Below are 25,096 nucleotides of genomic sequence, written 5' to 3' on the forward strand. Positions count from 1 at the left end.
TCCTTGATGTTTTTTTTCTTTCCCAGTCCATGTGAGGCCAATTAAAAGTTCCCATGATGGCCACTTCTTTATATATACAGCTTTTCATGACTGCAATTATAGCAGACTGTGCTATAACTCATATCTGAAATTGGTGATCCGTGCCACAGTCCTAACATTATGTCTCTTTGAATGTTACCTATTGTAATGTCTGGCCCGTACAGGTTCTGAGATTTTTGATTGCTCTAATCTAGGTTAACTTCCTGTGTCAGAATGCCTGTTCTATAGTGCTCCCACCCTTCAGTCACTTCTGTCTCTCTGGGACACTGAGGACTGTTTTGTGGTTTTTCTGGTGCTGGAACTGTAACACTGATCCATGAATGCTGGTATTTTCACCACTAGAAAGTCAGTACCCTGGTGCACAAGTTACGGTTGTAGATTCAGCATTTTGATCCTCAACACTCTGCAATAAGCAGTGAGAATAATGCTAGAACTGTATATCTTTTCAAATACTCAGATTGTTTTTGCCAGTACAGTAAACCCCATGTTTAAATGACTTTGCTTAAACGGACATCGTATTTAACAGACAAAATGGGCAAGCCCATTGCTTGTTGAGATAAGCTCTAGCTGTTCTGTGACCCTGTATTCGATAAAGCAAAGCAGTTAGAATTAGGATGGATGGAATTTACATGAATGAATGTACATATTTTAGCATGCATTCATTTATTTGAAAACAAAACATGTTGACTAAAGACGAGCAGGTGCATTAAAAGTTCATTCTTCGTATTTTTCTAGCAACAGCTCTCCTGTGAAGATGCACTCATTGCGACACTGGGCACAACTAAACAGGTTTCTAAAGCAGGCGATATTAAGCTACTGTATATAAGCTGACGCTGCTAACACTGCCTGTCGGACCAGAAAAGGCTGAAGCACAAGAAAGAGGAAGTGGTTTGCATTCAGGCTGGATGGCAACGAAGTCGGCCTCCGCTGCTTTTTTTCGGACCACCGAAGAAAGGTGTCATGTGCCCCTAAAGCACAGCAAGGCGTCTCAGTAAATGAGCCCCCTGACTGATGGGGAGAAAGGAACAACTATCTGCCCACAGGGTGTTTTCATGTCTGCTTGCTAGCCCTGATCATCAGGAGGAGCCTCGTGTCAGGGAACCGGCAGGTAGTTTTCAGAGGATCCTGTGCGTAGCCATGAATTCTTCGGGATGCAGAGGCAAACAATCCAAAATCGTGATCCAGAAGCAAGGTCGACAGGAGAAGCTAGAGATCGGTTAACCAGAAAGAGCCGAGACAAACCGAGAAGACAATCCGAAAGGCGAAATCCAAGAGACGAGATCGAAAAGGGAAAAGTTAAGTCCAAAAACCAGGAAATTTAACGAGACAAAAACGCGCACTAGAGAACTCTGAAGGAGGCTTCTCACTAGTGAGCATGGTTTGGTGCGTGAGGGAGCTTTAAATACTGAAGGGAGAGGGACGTGGTTGGAGAATTGGTCCGGGAGTGAGAATCTGTGGAATCTGGTGCCTGTGGGACTGTGATGGGTTTAGTTAGGAATGAGATCGTGAAAGAGTGGGTTTGGGAATGTAATTGAGTTGCCGAAGGAGAGTGTGGGACATGATACCTTGTGCTCTCAGCTTCTCTTTCCATATGGAAGGGCTTCGGAGCTCAACCTGGAGAAAAGCACCAGACAGTCAACGCAACTTATCAGACTTTCAAACGTTCATGTTGGCTTTTGCACATCTTGCAGAAAAGAGAATGGCATATCACTCAATCAGTTTCTTTAAAAGAACCCAGGAAGCTGAAAATTCCCAGCTGGCAGGATGAGGCAGCTCTGCTTGACAGTCAGGGAGCTGACAGTGGTGGCAGGGTGAATTCAGAGAGGAGCGGCCCTGAAGAGCTGCTGTCCTACAGAATCTGAAAGGATGTATAACACGCAAAACAATGTGAATTTCCTATCATTGTCAAATTGTTAGCTCCGCTAAGAGAAAGGAGGCTCATGTGGATCTAAACCAGACAATCCTGCATTGAGGACACTGAAGACAGGAGTCAGATTAAAAAGCCCTGCGGTGCTGAGTCACATTTCTCCAAGTGTTAGTGCAGAGGCCAACCTCCCTGGCTTCATTTTGTCTAAATATCTGAACACACTTTAATTACTATCCACATTCTCCATCAGTCACACCTTGACCTTGTTTAGAGATACAGGAGGTGAACATACTGTTCGATCGGAGAACGAAAAGGATGAGACTGAGAGGAGTCCCTGGCCAAACAGGATCGGCCAGGAATGTTAGGGAAAACATGGTGCTTAAGAGTGCTGAAGAGTGAGATTGAAGAGTTAAGGTGTGGTGAGCATAGTAAGTAGAATAATGTAAGATAAAGAGAGAGAACTGGGTGGCATCAATTTAATCCCATTGAATACCCCAGTGCCTGGTGATGAGTAAAGACAGTGGATGAAGAGTTAGTGAGGGTGATGACCACAAGCTAGAGCAGAGCCCAGGGAAAACTGGCAGAGGGAAGAGGACCGTGCGGTCTTCCCCAGAAGGGGACTAACATGTAAGAACTAGGACCCGGAGGGGGAAGGGGGGGGGGGGTCTGACAGAAGAAGAAAGACCACTAACGTTAGGAAACAATAAGGCGACACACTGGCAGAGCTGGGACGTGGAAGGAGTGTGACCAGTGAGTGCCAGCGTTTGTCACATCCAGGTGTGTGCTTAAGTAAACCAGGACTCAGGAACTGTCGTGTACTGGAAGGGGGTGACGGCAAAATAACCCCTGACCCTGGAAGAGGAAGGCTTGTCTGAGGGTGCTTCTATAGACACTGCAGGGGGTTTAAGGCTAAGAGCACAGCCTACAGCCCACTGCCCCTTCTTAGTTGTTAAGGCAGTCATATCAAACACAAAGTAAGGCAGTAGTGACAAAGTCATGTAGGGGGGGGGGAAAGAGGTCAATTAATGGAAATATAAATTGTGTTTGCTAGTGTTTTTTTTTAAACGGCAATCCCTGCTCTTGTTTTTTCAGACTTTGCCCTGCCGTTTCTTGTCATTGCTCAAGGTTTCCTGTTCAGCCCCCATCGAGCCTGTTTTCAGTTTGACTGCACACGCAGCTGCCCTCACTTCCTCTCGCCGCCTGCAAGCCATGTCTGCTGAGGCGCCGCCGCGATGGCACCCCGCAAGCCTCCTGCTGCAAGCCTGCTTCGTCCTTCTGTCCGGTAAGACTGGGGTGTCTCTCTCCCCCCCCCCGGCTCTGGCCTTTGTCTCTTGCTCGGTTTGCCGAGCGCCTGTGCGCTGCCCCGGGTGAGTTTGCAGCACAATCTCGCCGGCGGGGGCCATTGCCAGCCCTGTCAGCAGGTGCTGTCGCGCTGTTCTGTCTCTGAGGGACACCTTCCTGATCCCATTTCAGCAGCAGACTCCGGCTAGGTAGTGGAGTAACCATAAACCCATCGGCCCTTCCTCGTAGATGAAAACGGCGCTCTTTGCACTGTGATGTGTGGAAAAACAAGGGACCGTGATATATAAGTCATGATGTGTATTCAAAAGAAACGGAGAAGAAAACAAACTGAAACTTAGCCTATGTTTAAACATAAGTATGAGTAGAATTATCGCAGCACGCTTTCAGAAATTTTAATTCAACTGTTTAAATTTAAAAAATCTCTTTATGCTGCCTATTAGGCACCACCAGAGCTTTCACTGTACAGCTGGGGCCCTCTAGTGACACAAGGTGCTCAAGAGGGGTCTTTCCTTTTCCAATCCCCAGATCTGTGCTGGTGTAAAGGCTTCGAATGCAGTGTGTGTACCTCCTCATATGTATGAGTCACCACACCACGAGAAAGGATTGTACTTCAAAATATTTTTATCTGGTTTCATCTCCTTTTTAGAGGGTTTTTAAGTTAAAAATCCATACTTTATTGTTAATTTATTTTGCTGGCACCTTCAGCTAAGGTGACATGCATTCAATGAACTATAAAAAAACAAAAATTTGAAAACAAAAATAACGTAAAAAAGTGCTGACAATTTAGCGAATGCATTGATATACTTCGTGTTGGAGATAAAATGAAAATACAGTTCATGAGAAACACTAGACCACCTCAATATTTTCAAATGTTTTGGTTGTGGTCTTCCTATTAACAATGAAAAGGCAAAAAGTAAATAGAAAGAAAGTGTTACACCAATAACATGAACCAACAATCACGCTGTGCATCTGTAGTTCTAACTACAAAGTCTTTCATCTGGAATTTTGTTGTTTTACAAATCTTCTGAATCTGAGACAAAACACCCCTTGGACAATGTAGTTATGAAAACTACCTTTGGTTTCTTCCATCTTGTCTTATTTTTGTATTTTCTATTCCAAAAGAGTCATCACTTGTACTACTAACACACGCTCATACTTTTGTTTCTGACAGTGAAAGGCTTGAGTTCATTGGGGCCGTATAAAAATTGTGAATGGTTAAAATGCAGTGCATGCTTCAGTAAAAATACTGCAGCTAAGTCTAACCCCCAGTCCTAACTGTATATGGACCACTAACATTAAAGTGAACTCTTCATGTGTATGAAGTACATGCAGGTTTAGAGCAGTGGTTATTCTGACTGATGATCTCCACTATGAACAGCAGCTGTGGTCCTGTTGAATTCACTGGCTCCTGCAGCACTAAGCAGCTGGGGGAATACTAGTTTACTAGGTGAGACGCTCTTCTGAGAAACGAAGTTAATCCGTCACAGGTCAAACCCCCAGCGATCCCCAGTGAGTTACACAGCAACGGGGATAAAGAACCTTGTTCAGGACGGAGACAAGACTGAGCAAACATCAGAGCCCTTATCATCGTGCCACATTTCCACACGCGATCCTGTGGACTCGCACAATACAACACAACACAACACAACACAACGTACAACTCAACCATAGCCAGACGTCTTGAGTGTTGGGTAGGGTGTTTTTTTTAAAAAGTACTCAATTACAGTCAGTTGTTTCGATTACAACTGACTGTGATCATTAGTTTAGTGACTAGTTTTTATTATTATTGTGATTAGTTTTTTAAATCAAGAAGAAGTTGGAGGAAATTGCATTTATATAGCATAATTTAGAATATACTCTCCTACCCTCTGAAAGGAGGTACCAGGTCCCCTGTATAAAGACTAAGTGAGCATTTAATAAATTTATACCTAAAAGCATTAAATTCTTGAAAAACAAAAAGATTGCTTGGAGGTAGAGATCTTATTATTATTGTTTTAGACACTTTATCAGCTAATCCTCTTTTTTAATCTCGTGATACTGGATTGAGTTCTGACTGAGCAATGTTGTTGAACGTTGTTTTATATCATGGTTTTGTACTGTGTCTTTCTCATGTATGTTATATGTTATGAGCTCTTGATGTGCAATTCAATTCCCCTATAATTTTATAAAAGAACTAAGCACACACTATATACAGTACCTCATTATGACTGAGAGGCGGACCAGTGGCTCTGTGGCTCAGGATCTGCGCCTGTGGCTGGAAGGTTGCCGGTTCGTATCCTGCAGCCGGTAGAGGAATCCTATTCTGTTGGGCCCCCTGAGCAAGGCCCTTCACCCCAACTGCTCCAGGGGCGCCGTACAAATGGCTGACCCTGCGCTCTGACCCCCAGCTTCTCTCCCTGTCTGTGTGTCTCATGGTGAGCAAGCTGGGTATTGTGAAAAGACAAATTCCTCATACAAGAAGTTGTATATGGCCAATGGTTGTATAAGTGATCTGGTCTTATCTGAGGACCTTTGGAAATGATTGACTACTTGCTTGCTTCAAACATCAGTGCCAGGGGTAGCTGGTGACTGTAATGGCCTGCTTGTCAGACGCGAGTTTCCTCCCGTCTCTTCTCTTCCGCTCAAGGCGCGCTGGTGGAGGGGGATCTGATGGCAGCGAACCTCACGGCGGCGGTGGGGGGGCCGGCCACCCTGAGCTGCCCGCTGGCCCGACAGGAGACTAAGATACTGCAGGCCGAATGGAACAGGTGCAACGCAGAAAAGATCCTAACTTTCCATCAGGAGTTTGGAGTGCACACGTGGGAGGCATACAAAGGCCGCATCTCAGCCGCCGACAACACCAGCTTCACGCTGGGAGAGGTGACAAGGAACGACTCGGGAGAGTACTGCTGTATCCTCACCACGTTCCCGGATGGAAAACTGGAGGGCAGGACCATTCTCCAGCTCGGAGACCGGCTCAAAGGTAGGATGCTGGAGATGTTTTTTTTTCTGAATCCTAAAACAGCACGGTGCCTTTGTGTTCACCTGGTTGCTTCTGAAGATATTCCAGCTGCCTGTATTGTTGCTCAGGTTTTCCTTTTCTGCATGCACACAGGGAAAAGCAGCTCATTCCGAGCCTTTACTACTGTACAGTAGGTGATGATGTTATTCTTTGGTCAGTAGAGACCCAGTTTGAAAGTAGACACCATCTACGTCTAGTACCCTGAATCAAATAAAAGGCAAATAACATCATCAGAGAAGGAGGCTGTTAGTGCTTATGTCTGAGACTGTGTAGACACACACCCACATATATTTTTACACCTGCTTCACCAAGCAACTTTAGCAATGCCATGCCAATAAGGGTAAGCAGCTGTCTATGGCTAGATATAATAATAATAATAATAATTGCTTACACTTATATAGCGCTTTTCTGGACACTCCACTCAAAGCGCTTTACAGGTAATGGGGACTCCCCTCCACCACCACCAATGTGTAGCATCCACCTGGATGATGCGACGGCAGCCATAGTGCGCCAGAACGCTCACCACACATCAGCTATCAGTGGGGAGGAGAGCAGAGTAATGTAGCCAATTCATAGATATGACTATTTAGACAAAAAGAAAGATGGAAAATGTAATACTGCAAAAGATAATCAGAGTTTGCAATCCCATCATTCATAGAGAATGCATGTTCATAAGACACTGTATCTAGAAAGTTATGTTCTCCAAAACATATGTATATAGTGTATACAGTAAGCATAAAAATAACGTTTCTGTCCTACATTGCACAGTTTGTATTATAAGAAAAAACAATCTTTTAGGTAGCAGCACCGACGACATTGTATTCAATAGGCACGACACTGGCAAATTCATAGAGCTGATTAATGTTGGTCATCATCAGGGAGTCTCCTGTGAGAGGCACAGATTACAGCCATGCGTGGCGTCCACTGGAAGTACAGCCAGCGGTAGGTCTGCTACACCTGTTTGCACCAGGTTGCAGGTGGTTCTGTCCCGCTCCCCTTGTAGAGCCTGGGCAAGCAGGTGCTCGTTCACTGGAAGATTAAACACGTTATCCCAGCTCATCCCTCAGATGCTCAAAGGGGCACGTAGGGCATCACTGTCATATCCTCGTCACTTAAGAAAGAACAGCTTGCACAAGGCCGAGGGCGCGATTAGTTGTGCTGGATTGCTATGACATCAAGAGCAGGAAGTGAGATCTTCTGACTTGGCTTGATCAGTCACTCCAAGAGGGATTCTGTGGGATGAGACACTCCTGCCCAGACCCTCTCTTTGATTCTGGGGAGGTGTCTCACATCATAGCCTGTCGCTGTGATGTCTGTGTTTGGCCGCAATGTCGTCCCAGGTAAGAATATCCCACACAGTGAGTAACACTACACTTCGTCCGCCTCCAGAATACTGGTTCCTTTCTACGTTTTTGATTGAATCTCGATTGTCAGCCGGCTTGACAGTCAACATCACCTGTGACTGAGGTGATTTACACTCAGTCATAAATGATCAGTTAATCAAAATGATCCCCAAAGCGTGATACCCAGAACCTGCGTTATGTACATTGTATTTCTGCAAACTCACTTGCAGGGATGGAGCGATTAAAGGCTTTTGACACTCCGTATAAATATAAAGAGACAATACAAATGCAGAGGATGACGAATTAGAATATACATATCCGGTCTTTGAAGTCTCTTTTCACAGCTCTCTGCTCTCGGCTTTTTGAACAGCAATGTTTTCTTATGTTTTATGATGCTTATTTATAACCAATTACAATAAGCGACCCACGCTTTCGCTCGTGACAATTGCCTTTTTAGCCCCGTGATGTTATTTTAAAACGAGCGCCCACTGCTCTGTCAGTACCTCGGCGTGATCAATGCTCTGCTTCCACCCTTGAGAAGCATCGCTGTTTTTCTCTCTCGTGACCTGCTACTGAATAGCACGCGTGCAACATGTCGTCACGCGGAGTTAACCAAAGGGTCGCCGACACTGCAGTACTGGAGACCGAAAACAGAACCTGAAAAAAGCAGATTTAGTCAAGATGGGGAACAGACTTTCTAGTGATTTTGCTGGGTTTGCATTGCGCTTACTGTTAAACGATAGATTATAACATGTATACAAAGCAGCACATTTAAATGTAACTGTCATACCTTTTTTTACAATATGCCATCTAATTTAACTTTCCTTCTCAAATACATGTTGACGTTCATAACTTTTGTTTTAACCAGTCATCTTCCTTTAATTTCTGATAAACTAGAAAGGCGAGAGAGAGAGCTGCCCCGTCAAGTGTCCAAAACAGTGCAACGTGATTCATCAACAGCTGTAAATTCCTTTACAACCCGATTAGGTGTTACTAACTTAATTCATCTAAACGACCTACACGTTGAATGCTGAGTGTCGAAATAATGGTTGAGCCCTCCTTACTTATCTGCTCTGTTTCATAGCTACAGATGCGCCATCTCCTGCCCTTCTGAAGACGCCCTATATTGCGGTGCCTGTGCTCGGCGGACTGGTGCTCTTCGGTGTCATCGCCTTGGTCATTTACTTACAGGTATGTCACAGCGCTTCTTCAACACTTGAGCTGGCCGGCGTTGCGAAAGTAAAACCACAGCAAACAAAATTCAAGTCTACCGACGACCCCGCATCACGAACAAGTATCGCGCGTAGCAAAACTCGCGGATTCTTTGTAAAAACCGAATCAGGGTGCCCCTCCTCCTAGTTCTGCTTAAGACACTTTAATGAAAACAAGTTTTTTTTTCCCTAGTAGTAGTGACTCATCTCAAAATATGTTATTGTTGTGAGTCAGAAGCACCATTTGTGCCTTTAAGAGTTGGTTTTCTGAGAAGTTGGAGTTCAGTCGAAGAGTCTATGGTGGCTTAGGCCGCGCTATAGGCAGGCCTGTGTGACAAGGGAACTTGTGGTGTCTGCAGCCTGCTGAGCTGCTCACCACATTTGTGAAGACAGTTTCCTTTTCAATGGGGACCGACCGGCTCAATACCCAGTACGGTTTAACTCGAGCAACTTCAGAGCAGCTTGTAAATGTCCCTTCTGCAAAACGCTCCAGAACTTGGGACTGTGTCCTTGGTAGGCGTTGCATCTAATTATCACCTGGCAATCTGTGTCTGTATCCGATTTCCAAGGGGATACCGAATTGGATACGGCACCGGCTCAAACGTTTTCCTAAACTCCTTTAAGTAAACGCGTGCTTCCAGTAAACCTACAATGAATACATTACATTAAATCCTGTTGAAAATATATGATAGAGAAAGCAACACTTAAATACATGAATACAAGAGGAGGAGAAGTGTACATTTTAGTGAATGGATTTAGTGAAACGTTTTTTTTTTGCATTAGTTTTCATTTAAGTCTACTTTGGCATCAAAAACTCATGTGCAAAAGGTCTAGGCGCGGTGGCCCTCTAGTGGCCTGACTCCGGCATTACACCGACCCTCGCCAGACAAACACGGACAAGCTGCGCGTTGTCTTTCGGAGCCGCTTCAGATTTTTCTCCCACCGATACCTCCCGTTTCGTAGCTCGGTTTAGCGAATATAAAATGTTTTCCACGTTAAGTCTCTGTTATGCGCCTGAACCCTTAAGTCTTTAAGAGGCGCGGTAGGGTCAACGTTGCACGGCCGCCACCGCACGGGCGCTGAAACTTTCCCCGTTGTGTCTTCCAGCGGCAGAACCGCCCCATTAGAAACCCAGTTCACGTGGCCGTCCACACGGGAAGCTCCCCAATCGTCCAGCAGTCCTTCATCGGGAAGGGTCCCCAGACCGCCCCCAGCCTGCCGTCCAAGGCCAGCGACGAGCCAGAGGAGGAGGAGGACACCTCGGAGGACTACTTCAATGTGCTGACCGCCCGGCCGGCCAGCGGCGGCCACCCCTGAGCCAGCAGCCTCAGACAGGCTCCCCCCCCCCCCCCATGGCTGTCAGACAGCAGCACCCCCTGGTGACCCGTTCACCAGCCAAGCAGCCCGCAGTGGAGATGGCTGAGGTTTAAAGACTTACTGTAATACAGGTCAAACGTTGTCTAGGTGTAAATAGCCTGTTCCACTGCATCACTAAAAGGCAGCTCAGTCTCCTGCGTCTCCAGGACTGTAACTGCGGTAACGCACACACTTACGTGCTTCAACTGCAGGAAAAGTGCAACGGTGGAGGTTGTAAATCGGCAACATGCAGTACCAATGCTTCTGTAAATATGAAAAAAGCCTAGTGTACATTGTAGGGCACAGTCAAATCAGACCTGCACAGCCCTTGCTCGTTACTGATTGGCAAAACTAATGGACACCACTGTAATCTTGCTCCAACAACGGCTGCAGTAGTATGTTTGCTGGGGAGTCTTTGTTACATTAATTAGGGTCCCCTGGAACAGGGGTGCTAGCCCTCAGCCACCAATATGGCTGAAAGAGGTAAGTAAAGGAGGATCTTGAGGCGTCTAAGGGGTGGTAACTGGATTTAGAAACCACATAGAGGTAGAGTGGACTACAAAAGCACCACCTACATCTTTCTTAAGACTACTTAGTCTCCAAAGGAGACAAAAGGAAAAACATCTTCCAGGGGACAAGAGCCAAGAGAGGAGAGAGCTGCAGGGTACAGTTAGTTACCACTGGGCTCTGGCCCGATGGACAGAGGTAGGAGGCACAGAGAGGAGCTCTTTTTCTGGACTGGTGAAGCGATTTCAGTTTCCACTTTGAATCGGCCCTGCTGCATCTTGTCTGGATGTATTTTACTAGCGGCCAAGGACATGAATGTTTCCTTTATAACCACACATGAGAGAGCAGGCTCACATGGAGGAGTTGTTTTATGAAAGCAGTCTCAATCCTTCAAAAAAAAAAAAAACTGATATCCCTCTCAGAGTACATCAGGTTAGGCAGCAGTGTGGAGGCTGGATCTAAAGATGTTGGTCTTGCACCACATTCCTATTGTAAATATAGCCAGCATTAGTTTAATAAATGGTTGCCATTTTTCTCCCTGTTACCTTGCATGGTATGCTTTTGCAAGTACACTCCCTTCTCAAACTTAGGGCTATTTCAACCACAATCCCCTCATATAAAAAGTAAGAGCAAGTTCAGTACATTGGTGCCTACCCTATAAAGCACAAGAACTCCATTTAGAATTGAGCTTATTTTAGACTAAGCTTTCAGCTGTCTTACCCACCTCCAAGTCTTTTTTTAAAAACTGAGCACAAATTAACAATCAGGCACAGTGCACGTCTGATCTGGCAATACAGTGCTGCTCCACACCTCAGAGGGAGAAGGTAAGAGTCCGATTCCAACCCATTAAAATTCAAACCACTGGATCTGGCACTTTTACTTTTTAGTTAAAAGGTTACAACAGAGTAACCACGGAGACCTTTACCCCTTCCCCATGGAAACATCCAGACAGTGACATGGAAAGGGTTTGGGATTGTGTGGTTTGCAGGTAATCAAAGCTAACTTGGACTGGACCAAAATGAGATTTTAAAGCCTCAAGAACTCCAAGACTAAAATGCATGTGGTGCTACCTGGAACCTTCATGGAGGCCAGCAGGACATTTCCTTCAAGGTATTGTAGGAATCAGCAGATCTTCAAATCATCCCGCCCCCCACAATCCAGTATCTAATAACTTTTCTGCATTAGAGAAGAGAGCTCTTTAGAGGACTGGAGCCACAAAGGAATGTTGGCGGTCTCCATTCGGGGAGGGGGTAGGCCAACCACTCAGCTGGGTGGTGGAGAGAGAGAGGTGACCCTGAACACTAACACAGACAGGCAGAGATGGAGGGCTAGTGCACAAGTTACTTAACACTGACCAACCTTTATTGCATCATACAGTTCACACTTTAAAATCCAGACCCACTGGAGTGTCTTGGGGAAATTTAAAAACGGGGAAAGCAACTCTCCTGTAGGGAGTTCTCTCCTCCATTGCTTGTAAACGAGGTCTTTGCTCGATGTCCTCCGCACTAACACTAGTTGGAACAGACCGTGGAAATTTAAACGGTTACTCATTCAGTACAAGGGATAAAATGTTAACTTCAAGCTTCCATATTCTGTTGGAGTCCTCTTTGACCCTGGTCAAATTCAAACCCACCCCTCTGAAAGACTGTCGCTGCAAGGAAACGTACTGCGGGGTGATCAGCTGTGGTGCAGCAGGAGCTGGCAGTGGAGGTGCAAGATATTCAGCAAAATACACACGCGGGCCGGTTGTTGAACAGGGGTGCGATGCTGGTTCTGAGCCGTCTGATGGAACACACGTGGTCTCTCCTGCAGAGGACGTCCGCCCCCAGGTGAGCCACACAGTTCCCCAGGGGTGACTGCCCTCATTTCCTCTGGCGCTGAGACCACTCGCTGTACCCTCCAGCATAGTGCCTGGCCCTACAGCATAGCGACAGGGAACTGGGGTTAGCCAGGCTGGCCTCCATAGTCATCGGAAGACAACAGAAAACATTCAGCACAAACATAACCAGACAAACGCAGCTTTAAGTGTCAACACCACACATTAGATAATTTTGCACCCCCCTCCCATACCATACCTTGAGCTCAAACGGACAAAGCAGAAAATTGGCTTTCAGACATTTCTGGAATTCAGGCAATATCCAGGAGATCTGTCTGCACCGAGTCAACAGTTCTCCCAAGGAGGAGAGAAATTCAAGACCTGAGGGACTGCCGTGCTGGATATTAGGGCTGATGGAGAAGAGGTTCTGGTTACATACTGGGTGTATCCCAGGCCCATCGCGGTGTGCAGGGCTATGGCACTCCTGCGCCCCGACTGGCAGTGGAAGACAATGTCAGCATCGTCCTTCTTGGGGGAGTCCACCTTGTACAGCTGTCTGAAGGTCTCTGGGCTCAGCTTCAAGGCCTCTTCTAGCTTCCCCACTACCAAGGGAATATTAAAAAGCACAAACCCATCAGCGTACAATGCTTCCTTCAAATGTGGTTTTCAAAATCTGGAGGTCCCTTTTAAAAAAAAAAATAAAAAAAAATTGATCCATTCTGGGAACAACCTCATGGATCGATCTCATTAGCTGCTCTGCATGGATGAGTGCAAGTCTCTGCAAACACGACTTCTCCCATTTCATCACATCGACTGTGCAAACTGGAAGAGAATCAAGAACACCCCTCCAGAAAGCAGTATTTTGTCTTTTTACATGCTAAATTAAAACTCTGGTGCATTACATCAATATTCTTATACCACCTTTTAAAAACAACAAGCACTTAAATGCATCTGACAACACACCCTGGTTTTAAGTTGCATAAACTTGTGTTCAAGTGATACCTTCACTGTCCTTCCCCGAGAGGGGCTCGTTTACATTGCAGTGTTAGAAGAGCACTCTGGGTCACCCAGGTGGATGAAAACAGCCATCGTCAAGAACAGTGGTGCCTCTCAAATATCAAAACAACTTATCTGAAGCCATCTGGAAAAACCCTTTGCAACAAGCAGAAGCAACCACCCATCTTCATTTTTGGCATTCCAGTAGCCCTCCTGAAAGCCATACACCCATCACTCAGAAATTAAAGACAGAAGCCTGCTTTACAGGCAGCCAGGCACCAGACATGAAGCAAAGCAGTAAAGCTAGCATTTTATCAGAGAGGCCCTCAGGCAGATTAAACAGCAGAATTTTCCTTTCACCGAACTGCCACACACACGCCACAATACTCACAAGGGATGTTTGTGGATCCAGGAATCCTCCCTGAAGCAAACTCATCAGGGTTTCGGACATCAAACAGCTGCACAGCGTGCCTCCCCAGCATGTCCTTCAGCTCGTCATAGGAGACCACCTTATCTGGAGGAGAATCATGGCCATCAACCATCTACTCTACTCCCCAACTGGAGCAAGCAGAAAGAGCAACACTTCTTCTAGGGGAAAAGTATCTGGATGCAAGGAGTTCAAATCAAAGACTTCCCAAGCTCAGTAAAGATCTACAAACTACAGACTGAAATATTGTTTTGCCCTGGTGTGTTCTAGGCATGTGTGGCAGTTCAAAACACCACAATGGTGCAGATGGGGTTACCAGCTCCTTCAATGGTAGGATTAATATACAGTAGCAATCATTTCAGAGATGTTGCTGCTCCAGTCAAGTCCAGGTTGAGTAGCCCCAAACAAATAGTCTAGGTCAGAGGTCCTGAACCCTGGAAGTCCAGCATCTACAGCTTTTCAGTCTAGCTGAGCTCTTAATAACCCGAATCAGCTCATGAGTGGATCAGTTTTACTGTTCCCTGCTCTTAAAAGAAGCAGCACCTGCCGAAACGCTGGCCCTCCTCCGTCCAAGATAAGGATGGCTCAAATGTTAGTCAGTCACTCTCCCTCTCACATCTTTAACGCAATTTAAGATCAAGACAAATGTGCTGTTCAATAGAATGGGAGGGATTCAAAAACAGACGCGGAGAAAAATCACAGAACAAGATTACTATCCAGAAGTCAGTTCTTAAGTCTCATTTTATTATCTTAATAAGCCTCAATCAGAATTTTTTTATAACACAAATTAAAAAAAAAATCGAAACATACCTGCCATGATTATCCACAGGAATAGTTTTTTTTTAATTATTCATACACTGATAAGTTACCATGTGCGCTGGTAGCTCAAATGACATGACAAAGCACAGCCGAAGAATTTAACAACATTAAAAGCAGATAAACCAGAAAGTTCAGTCCTGTGCCTCTTTCACTACCAAGTTCACTGCCACTCCGAGTATTAGGAATCCATCTGATTATCCGAGATTTGTTTCAGTCTTTATACAGCAGGGCAAGTCACAGAACCAACCCATGCAAAGCACATTCCTCAACGTATAATTATACAAATATAATAATGCAATAGCAGTGTCCCTCCTAGGATTTGAGTCCACAGTCTTCTGGTTAATAGTCCAGTTACCTAACCCCTCCTTCCTGCGAAGAAGGATCCTTGCATTCAGGAAAATCCAATATCTCTGCAACAGCGCCACCATATGGTATTTAACCGTAAATGGATACCAAACACGATTAAGAACGAGATTGCAAAGTCAGGTCAAGTGGATTCTTGTCGGGTGACTGAAAGGAGTGTCAATAATAGAAGTACAACCACACTAGGGTATACATTAAAGAGAATGTTGCATGAAAAAGAGGCGAGAAACTCACCCAGAACTAAAAAAATAATAATTGTAAAAAAAAGTCAACAGTACCATACTGTTTATAATAGTTGCACACCTTAAATTGTGAAGTGTGGTAATGGATAAGTACCATTCAGATATTTAGAGCTTTTTCCTTCCTTTACCCAAGAACAATTTCTGACGTACTAAGAAATTGAGGACCTGTAGGACTCCCGCCACCACTAAATCTCTAAAAAAAAGCCCGATTACATCTACTTTCATGAGCTTAAAGGAGGCAATCCTGAATTTACCCACAACTCACCAGTAAATCAGATCTCCCCCCCACCACCACCACCACCACCACCGCATACACACTAAAAAGTATACGATGTAAATTCACTGCATTTGATCGAAAAACAGCCCAACTGTTCAATGCTACCTGGAGTTTAATTAAGCAAATATATATATACACACACACACACCAGAACATACACTATTTTCAGCACGTAGAGCTAACTCAGGCGGTGTCCCGGCTGCGTTAAGGAGCGAATACAGATCGTACACTGGCGTGACACAGGCACGGAACCCATACACGCTGTCATTCAATACGTAAAGGCACTGCTGAACAATTCAAGCCAGAAGTAATGAACAACCGACCCCCTGTTGCACCCAAATACCAGTGTTGGGCTGAGCAGTATTCACTGTAAGTGAAGACAAATTAATACTTAAACGTTAGTGCAAACACATCGGACTCGACTCGACAGGCTTTGCCCCCTCTAGGTGATGACCTTAAGAGCCGGGGCACAGGTGACAGTTAAAGGGCGTGAACTCTGTACCTCCGGGGAGAGACTCCGGGAGCTCGGCGGCCGAGGCCCTCACACCGCCGAGGCTGTACGGCTTGTTGCTGCCGCAAACGGAGGGGCCGCCGCCGCCACCGAGGGCTTCAGCACCAGCCGCTACCGCCCTCCGGAGCGCCAGCAGCGCGACCGCGTTCAACACCAGCAGGCCGAGACGCATGGCTTCCCTGGGGATGCAGCTCCCGTATCCTGGCCGAAGCGCCTATGTAAATAAGGTTGCTAAAACCGCACGGTACTGCATAAATCCCGGAACAAGCCTCGTAGGCGCCCGCTGCTGTTACGCCTGTATTTATTCTTTGTGCGAGTCTCCTATCCCAATTCAAGAGGCGCCCACCCCCCAGCAGCTGCATTTATTGGTAATCGCTAAATAACCCGTTGCTGAAGGCCTGGAAAACAGGTGTTAAAATTAAAACAAGCGATTTGATCGAATAGACTATTCGGAGACTCCTTGGAACAACAACTAGCGATACCCTTTAGCCCTCGATGATTATGGTCATGTGTATTGACCACGGTTTTAAGAAAACTTGCTTAATTGATCGAGAACTTGCAATACCTTGCCAGTAATCCCCACCTTTAACAAACAGTGATTAAGGGCGACCTGCTTGACTGACGGGATTGAGGTTTTCACAGGACCAGGATTGGAGAAGCCTGTGGTTAAAGGAATCTTCACAAACGCAGAAGTCAGATATCGTTTCGAACCCGTCAATTCGGACACGTCTGTGAGGAGTTTGCATGTTCTCTCCGTGGCTGCGTGGGGCGTTTTGTTTTCCTCCACGGTCCAAAACACACGTGCCAAGATTTGAAAAGCTAAGCAAAATTGTGCAAGCACCCCCTCTTCTCATCAGCTGACCGAAGGCGGTTTGGGCTGTTGCACAAAAGCTAGCGAAATTATTGTAACTAGCCCAGCAAAGTTGGAGCACATAATGGTCTTTGAGATAATTGCTTTTAAATGCGCTATATAAATAAAGTGTATTGCTGTTAGCCTAATGCAGGAAGAAACAAAAATAAGATACCTTACGGAAGACAGAGGCAAACGAGGCAGAAAATAAATCAGGTGACAACAATGAAATACAAAGTTACAATAACAGGAAATTATCAACCCGTGACAAATTGTTCATTGCTTTTATACTGCTGAACTAGCACTTTCTAGGTTCAAACATGAGAAAGATGATACATGCATGTTCTGTAAGGCTGGTAAAGGAACTGATACATTTATTTGTCTCCTTTATACATACCAAGTTGTTTGGGGCTGACTTGCAAAACTTTATCTTTACATGTGAAAGTTGGATTTAAGAAGTTTGATATGGAGTTATACTTTGAAAGATGTCATATGGAAAAGAACATGTATTTATGATTAATATGTTGGCGATATTGCGTAGTAATATCACATTCACAAAAACAAAATGGTCTAATACTACTCAATACTACGCTTACAAGGTGAAAATGGCAATATTAAACTCCGTTAAAAAACACAATTGATGCACGTAAAAAGTAGCGTATTGTTGTTGTTTTTTGTTCACTTGTCTTTTTGGATACCCTTTTTTCTTTGTATAATTTGATGTTCATGAAAACTTCAAATTCAAAAGGCGAACAGCCGCACGAGCTCCGGTAAAACCAACTGTGATTGGGAAAACGTGGGGTGATACAGAACGCTTTGTCTTTTTTACCCCGTTAACTTAAAATATTCAAGTGTCTTTATTTTTAAAACTCGAGCGAAAGGCTTGTAATTTTTCCATTTTTGTTTCTACAGAAATCAGCAAAAATGCGTTTAATTTTTCAAACGATGTCTTCGCTCCCCGGCTTGGGAAGAGTGGTACAGTCCGGTAAAGTCATATGATCCAGGCCGCCTCAGAGACACGGAAGTGTCAGTGGTTTTTTTTTTTTAAAGTTAAGTGCGCAGTTATAGCTCTACTGCGGGAGTGTTTCATTCATTACTGGTCCATCACTGCCCTTTTTTGTCAAGATGCCTATGTTGCGCGGAGGAACCAGCGAGGCCAAACCCGCCACCGCAGAGGTGCAAGCGATCTGTGACGAGGTGAGTGTTCAAGTGGGAATTGAATTGTGAGTGGGTCGGGATGAGCTCTTCAGGTACTCTGTGCAAGTGAGTTTTGTTTTGTTATGTTGTCATCATTGTCACTGAAGTTCTTGTGTTGGGGTTATCTTGAGAGATGAAGAAAACATCTGGATCTTGGCATTGCGTGGGACGGAATATTGCAGCTGTCCTTGCAGGAGTCAACTGATTGAACACAGCCAGGCTTGATTACAGCCAGCCCTGCTCAATATAAACCTCACTTACCATCACAGTCAAGTTGCCAGCACAAAGATTCAACAAGCACATTATGGTACGATCAAAGGAAATTCCTGAAGAGATCAGAAAAACGTTGCTGATGTCTATCAGTCTGGAAAGCATTCCAAAGCCATTTCTAAAGCTCTGGGACTCCACTGAACCACAGTGAGAGCCATCATCTCCAAATGGAGAACACTTGGAACAGTAGTGAATCTTCCCAGGAGTGGCCGGCCTGCCACAATTTCCCCATGGGCAAAGCGTAAAATCATCCAGGAAGTTACAAAGGATCCTAAAAAACCATCCGAAGAACTGCAGGCTTCTCTTGCCTCAGCCAAGGTGAGTGTTCATGACTGCACCATCAGAAGAGACTGGGGGCAAAAAATAGGCTTCATGGGAGAGGAGCAAGGCGGAAACCACTGCTAACCAAGAAGAACATCAATGCTCGTCTCTCATTGGCCAAGAAGCACCTGGATGATCCCCAAGCCTTCTGGGAGAATGTTCTATGGACAGATGAGTCAGAAGTGGACCTTTTTGGACGACATTGTCTGGCGTAAAGCAAACGCAGCATTCTACAGTGAGAACATCATACCAACAGTCAAACGTGGTGGTAGTGGGATGGAGTGGGAATGCTTTGCTGTCTCAGGACCTGGATGACTTGCCGTAATTAAAGGAACCATGAATTCTGCTTTGTATCGGAACATTCTTAAGGTCAAACGTCTGTGAGCTGAAGCTGAAGCGTAGCTGGGTCGTGCAGCCAGACAGTGATCCAAAACACAAAAGCACGTCCACATCAGAACGGCTGAAAAGAATCAAAATGAAAGTTTCGGAGTGGCCTAGTCCAGGTCCAGACCTAAACTGAATCGGGATGATGTGGCAGGACCTGAAACGAGCAGTGCATGCTTGAAAACCTACCCGTGTTTCTGAATTAAAGCAGTTCTGTGAGGAAGAGTGGGCTAAAACAGATATTGTATTATAGGAAGCGTTTGCTTGCAAGGTGGCACAACCAGTTAAGTGTAAGGGGGCAATTACCTTTTCACACAGGGCATATGTGTGCTGGATAATTTTATTAAATATATAGAATAATAATAAAAGTGTTATTTGTTCACTCAAGTTCCCTTTATCTAATTTTAGATTTTGTCTAAAGATCTGAAAACATCCAGTGAGATAAATATGCAATAATAGAGGAAATCAGGAAGGGGGCAAATACTTTTTTGTGGCACTGTAAAACCGAGGTCATGACTCTCCATGGTCGTTAAAAATCCCAGGGTGTTTCTCAAAGAGTAGGGGAGACCCCTGTCTCCTGGTCAAATTTCCCCCTGGGAAATCTCCTTTACCAATCATGGCCTCCTAATAATTCCCATCTCTGAACTGGCTTCATCACTCTGCTCTCCTCCCCACTGAGAGCTGGTGTGTGGGGAGTGGACTGGTGCACTCTGGCTGCCGGAGCATCATCCAGGTGGGGCTGCACAGTGGTGGTGGAGGGGATCCCCATTACCTGTAAAGTGCTTTGAGTGTAATGTCCAGAAAAGGACTGTATAAGTGTGAGGAGTTTTTATTATTATGGTCGCATGTACTTTGTAGGTGAAGGTCCAGGCTGAAGAAAAGGCTGGAGAGAAGTTCCAGGTCTTCACTGCGAAGGAGTTCAAGTCGCAGGTGGTGGCTGGGACCAATTACTTCATTAAGGTAGGAAAAATGAAGCTCATGGTTTTTCTAAACTCTTTCACTAAGTTAAACGGTCTTTTTTTTTACCTGGCACGTGCAGTCATTGTGCCATTTTGAATTTGACTGGTTTCATCCAGAGTGGATTGTATTTGTACATCAGGCTCTCTTATTGAAACCTTGCTCAAGGCTACAACAGCAGTGTCCCACCTGGAATACAAACCCACAACGTTCCACTTACAATTCCAAAGTTTGGACCACATCTCCACACTGCTATTTCCAGTCAATCGTTCCCTATCCATTTCTTCCAATTCGGAGTCGTGGAGGATCCGGAGCCTGTCTCTGTAGGCAACAGATGTAAGGCAGGATACAGGATGCACCCTGGAAGGGGATACCAGCCCCTCGCACAACGCACACAGACACACAAGCACTCGCACCAGGGCCTATTTTCCCAGAAGCCAGTTAACCTCCCAACATGCCTCTGGACTGTAAGAAACCTAGGTGAACATGGGGAGAGCGTACAAACTGCACGTGGGCGGTGCTCCAGGAATTGAGCCCAGGGCTCAGTGCTAGCCACTGTGTCATAGTGGTGCCCCACTGCTGTTTCATTCTTAATAAAATGACAACACCCCGACTCTCTACCTTTGAGTGCAGTGAAACTAGCCTGCGGAAATAGTCAAGTCTTTTTTAAGACTGTAGTTTAAAAAGAAAGGGGGTCTTGTTCAGGCTTGCACTTCCCAGGTGCAGTCGATCACGCTGCCTCAGCTTTGGTCATCCCGGAGAAAGGCCGTCTCGCCTCGCGTGTTGCTTGCTGTGCACATTCGGCAGAGTATTCCTGGTGGGGAGCCCCCTGAATCTGATGCCCTCACTTGCATGTTTCTCATTGTAGGTGCACGTGGGAGGAGAGGATTACCTGCACATCCGTGTTTACGAGACCCTGCCTCATGCAGGATCAAAGCTGAGCCTCCACAGTATTCAGACCTCCAAGGCCCAGCATGATGAGATTGTGTATTTCTGATCCTGCAGTGCTGTTGTCCAGAGCCTCACAGTGAAGAATGCTGTCATCACTACGTTTCCAGTATGTTTTGTAATCATGCAGTCATCTCTGTTGCACATTAAAATTAAGTTTCAAAGACCTTAAAATACCATCGTCATTATTTTTGTTCTGGGACATTTTTGGGCAAGGGGGATGGGTTGTTAAAATCTGTAATGTAAGTTTTAAGACTCTTTATTCTTTCTAGAAGAGCGTCTTCTGAATGGAGTAAAAACTGCTCGTCAAGGAGGGGCAGCGCTAGAAGTGCTCATTGGTCTTGCAGTAGATGCCATTCTGTGCTGTGATTTTGGAAATGCTGTTTTCATTTTCCCCGTGACATTTTTTTTTTCTCCTCCATTACCGGTTATATTTTGCCTTTGGCAATATTTACTGAAGGAGGAGTAAGAGGATTGACGGATTATTCACATTGCTGCTTGTGCATAAGGTACACACAGTCAAGAATTGTAAAGAGCAAAAAAACGATTTCCTTCTCTTGCAACATGGTGAAGCATGAAATGGAAACGCCTTCTTTTTAATGGATGACTTCTGTAAATGACTACTTATAGGGTGTTTTGGTCACAGTGGTTGCTGGTGAATGGTTATCAACGTAATGATTGAATCCACAGTGAAAACATACTTCCATGCCCAGCACGTCGAAGGTACAGGGAAAGCTACAAGCTGGTTGCAGATATTAGATGAAGGAGTGCATGTGGTCTAGTCTGTCAGACCGGTTGGTCTTTTTTAAAAGACTTCTTATTCAATGTTTTGTTGAAGACACTGAAAATTACACATGCTATTTTGATCTGAGCCAAAAGGCAGAGAAGTGAAAGAAGCAAAGACACTGAAAAGTAGTTGCAGGAAGTGTGCTGCTCCATTTAAAGTGACTCTAGTAGACTGACCCGTTATCCTCTCTGATACATATGAATCGGAGAACAGTGGAATATGGTGACCACCTGTGAGATGGGAGATGGCTTTAGAGACATGAGAAATTTCGCAAATACTCACTTAGAGCCTTCCAGCGACTCCTCCCAGTGAAATCTCCAAATCTTGCGCAAAAGTTGCGTCTGATTCCCAAGTTTGAATGGCAGCACAAATGTGTATTTTATCAAGATCAAGATAGAGCCCCAAATGTAATGCTTTTTTAACTCAAAGTCCATAGGCCATCTGTCTCTGTTGAGAGAGAAAGAGTCTTTCCACAATTATTTTCTTAAAAGAACTGATAAGCCCGTTCTAAATCTCTCTAAAAGGCCTCAACTGAACAAATGCATTTGAATCCTCAGTTCAGTCGTTCACTGGGTGCCACCCATGTTGGATAAAAAGTCCTTAACATTTTTTTTTTTAAATTTAATTGCAACAACAAAAAATACAATACAACATCATCAGGGGGTACATAATCCAGCGGCATTTTACAGAAAAAGATTAAATGATGTAAATAAAGATAAGAGAACCAAAGCTTTTGTGTTCTTACATTTAGAAATAGTTTGGAGATACGCCCCATTTTTCTATTTTAAGTGTTCAAATGTAGGTCTCTTCCCAGACCATTTCATTTTATGTATATAATAACGTGTATAATGACAAATAACAGTTTTGTATTTTTTTCCAATGGGGCTAAAAAGTAACATAACATCTCTTTCTCTTAAAACAAATGTCAGTATGTGAAACCTTCTTTTTTCTAATCTTGCAGATCGATCCAGAATTTTACAAACGGGACATAACCAAAACAACAACAGGAAACAACCAAAACAAATACTGTTTCTGGGCTGCCTTAGCAAAAAACACAGTTACCATCTATTTTAATTTTAAATCTATGCACAACATGAAAAAAGGTCCTTAACTATGCAGTGCCAAGAGTTTTATGTGTCCAAAGAAAATATTGAAGATGATGGTGATCATGACGATTCTTCTTTTTCTTATTGTTGTTGTTTGTTTTACCTTTGCTTCTCTTTTCCAATTAATTTCTACCACTACTATTCTGGTTTTACCTCTCAATAATGATTACAAGACATTGTGTACTTTTTTAGCCATGTCACTCTGCAACTCACCACTGGCAGCCCTACGAAGCCCAGCAGGTGTGGGCCTGGTCAGTACCCGGATCAGAGACCTCCTGGGAAAGCTAAGGCTGCTGCTGGAAGAGGTGTTAGTGGGGCCAGTAGGGGGCGCTCACCCTGCGGTCCATGTGGGTCCTACTGCCCCAGCATAGTGACAGGGACACTATGCTGTAAAAAGGCGCCGTCCTTCGGAGGAGATGTAAAACCGAGGTGCTGAGTCTCCGTGGTCATTAAACTCCCAAGGCGTTTCTCTAAAAGAGTAGGGGTGTGACTCGGTGTCCTGGCCAAATTTGCCCCTGGCCTTTATCAGTCATGGTCTCCTAATTACCCCCATCGGTGAACTGGCTTCATCACTCTGCTCTCCTCCCCACTGAGAGCTGGTGTGTGGGGAGAGTACTGGAGCACTGCCACCACATCATCCAGGTGGGGCTGCACACTGGTGGGGGTGGAAGGGATCCCTGTTACCTGTAAAGTGCTTTGAGGGGAGTGTCTAGAAAAGTGCTATAAAAGTGTAAGGAATTATTATTATTATTATTATTATTATTATTATTAATTACACAATGCCTTAATTTCCTAATGTCTTACGTGTGTTAATAACAGGGAGATTTCAATATTAGTGTTCTGAAATCCCTGTGTAATAATAATATTCCTTTGGTTTCCCTTGATGGCTAGTTTAGTTCGTTAGCAGGAGCAGTACTGTGCACTCAGGCGCCTGCCCGGGCACCCCGGCGGGGTCTTCGCGTCGGCCTGCAGGTTCCCAGCTGGCGTTCAAGAGGCGCCACGACTTGACTTTCTGGTTAGCTGTTCACACCAAAATCAGTGCGAATAGGAATTTACCGCAGCTTGTGACAGGATAGACAGCTTTCAGCAATGATCCCCAGCTCCATCAACAAGACTCGCGTCGCCCCTGGCGTTTTTTTTCAGTGAGTTCAAAGGCTGCATCTGTAAAATATGTAGCAATTCTGGCGTGAATTCTTCTCTTTTGGGTTCAAGCCGGTCAGCCGCCTTTCTATGCAACCGGGAGAGCAGTGAGCAGTGTTTCCCAGATGTTTTTAGTTGCAGCGACTCGGCGGCTGCGAGAGAGGGCTGGTGGCTGGGGCACATTTGGCAGGAGAGTCAGTAGCGAAGGCAGCTCAGACTGCTGATATTTCATGAGGACGTCTGAGAGAAAGACATCAGGGCCACCTGTGGACGAAAGAGCATGCCCCTCGACTGCGGTGTCTGTGAATTGGTTTGAGATGTAAGGCAGAACTGCTCTGAATCGGTTGACTGCAAATGTCAATCCAAGGCATGAGCAGTTTCAGCGAGTACTTCATAGAGAGGGATACGATGGTCGGGTTGCAGGGCTTAAACCCCTTATTACACCTGAGAAAATGCGCTTCTGTGAGTCAAGTGGCGCAAAGAGCGCAGGCAGTGGTCTACTGAGCAGTCATCTGGTGAGGAGTCATCCTTCCCCTTTTCCTCAACATGTGGATGAGTGTGCATGACCCAGGCCAGGAGAAGCCTATACTAGCACTGAGCCCCTCACTCGGTTTCAATAAATAACACTTCGGAAGTTTTAGAATTGCTGTTCTCACTGACACCTTGAATTCGTTATTGGTGGCCGTATATTTGATGTGCTGTAACCCGCAGGTACTGTCCATGTCCGGATGTGTTGCCAACCCGGCGATTCAAACCCTTCATTTCCACCATTAGTACTGGTTCCGTGCCTCTTGCCCCCAGTATCGCCACCAACCTGTCAGCAAGTCCGCCTGCAGCGGAGAGCAGCCACTTGAGGAACGCAAATTCAAGCTGTCGTGCACAAGGGAGCACCAGGCTTGGGATAAAACTGTATATCCAAGGGAGCTCCTGTAACAACACATTGTGCCAATGTACTGTGTCCGCTCGCTACGGGACTTGCTCAGATTTGTAATGGTCTTTGGAGACGTATAGGTCTGAGGTTCTGTTGTTCACATTTCTGGGTACTGTTTCTACTTTACT

General features: G+C 45.2%; 3 protein-coding genes across 5 annotated transcripts; 2 read left to right on the plus strand and 1 right to left on the minus strand.

Moving 5' to 3' along the window:
* The first annotated feature begins 3,051 nt into the window (after nucleotides 1-3,051).
* On the plus strand, nucleotides 3,052-11,492 carry LOC107076692 (T cell immunoreceptor with Ig and ITIM domains). 2 transcript variants are annotated; one of them, XM_015341316.2, is made up of 4 exons: nucleotides 3,052-3,188; nucleotides 5,835-6,170; nucleotides 8,643-8,743; nucleotides 9,871-11,492. In XM_015341316.2, exons 1-4 carry the CDS (start codon nucleotides 3,116-3,118, stop codon nucleotides 10,078-10,080), a joined length of 720 nt encoding a protein of 239 aa, XP_015196802.2. In that variant the 5' UTR covers nucleotides 3,052-3,115; the 3' UTR covers nucleotides 10,081-11,492. The 2 variants fall into 2 exon arrangements, with proteins under 2 accessions (XP_015196802.2, XP_015196801.2); XM_015341315.2 differs by having other exon boundaries at nucleotides 3,056-3,188; nucleotides 8,637-8,743.
* Nucleotides 11,493-11,966: 474 nt separating this feature from the next.
* Nucleotides 11,967-16,537, minus strand: LOC102695577 (thiosulfate:glutathione sulfurtransferase). Of its 2 annotated transcripts, none has more exons than XM_006627992.3 (4): nucleotides 16,069-16,537; nucleotides 13,830-13,952; nucleotides 12,882-13,044; nucleotides 11,967-12,543 (listed from the first exon to the last, which is right to left on the minus strand). In XM_006627992.3, exons 1-4 carry the CDS (start codon nucleotides 16,247-16,249, stop codon nucleotides 12,489-12,491), a joined length of 522 nt encoding a protein of 173 aa, XP_006628055.2. In that variant the 5' UTR covers nucleotides 16,250-16,537; the 3' UTR covers nucleotides 11,967-12,488. The 2 variants fall into 2 exon arrangements, with proteins under 2 accessions (XP_006628055.2, XP_069045983.1); XM_069189882.1 differs by lacking the exon at nucleotides 16,069-16,537 and adding an exon at nucleotides 14,676-14,796.
* A 1,366-nt stretch (nucleotides 16,538-17,903) lies between these two features.
* Nucleotides 17,904-21,178, plus strand: LOC102695447 (cystatin-B). Its single transcript, XM_006627736.3, has 3 exons — nucleotides 17,904-18,124; nucleotides 19,958-20,059; nucleotides 20,925-21,178. The coding sequence occupies exons 1-3, from the start codon at nucleotides 18,053-18,055 to the stop codon at nucleotides 21,051-21,053; spliced, it is 303 nt and encodes a 100-aa protein (XP_006627799.1). The 5' UTR covers nucleotides 17,904-18,052; the 3' UTR covers nucleotides 21,054-21,178.
* The last annotated feature ends 3,918 nt before the right edge of the window (nucleotides 21,179-25,096 follow it).

Source organism: Lepisosteus oculatus, chromosome 5, assembly GCF_040954835.1.
Source record: "Lepisosteus oculatus isolate fLepOcu1 chromosome 5, fLepOcu1.hap2, whole genome shotgun sequence".
Classification (NCBI taxonomy): domain Eukaryota; kingdom Metazoa; phylum Chordata; class Actinopteri; order Semionotiformes; family Lepisosteidae; genus Lepisosteus; species Lepisosteus oculatus.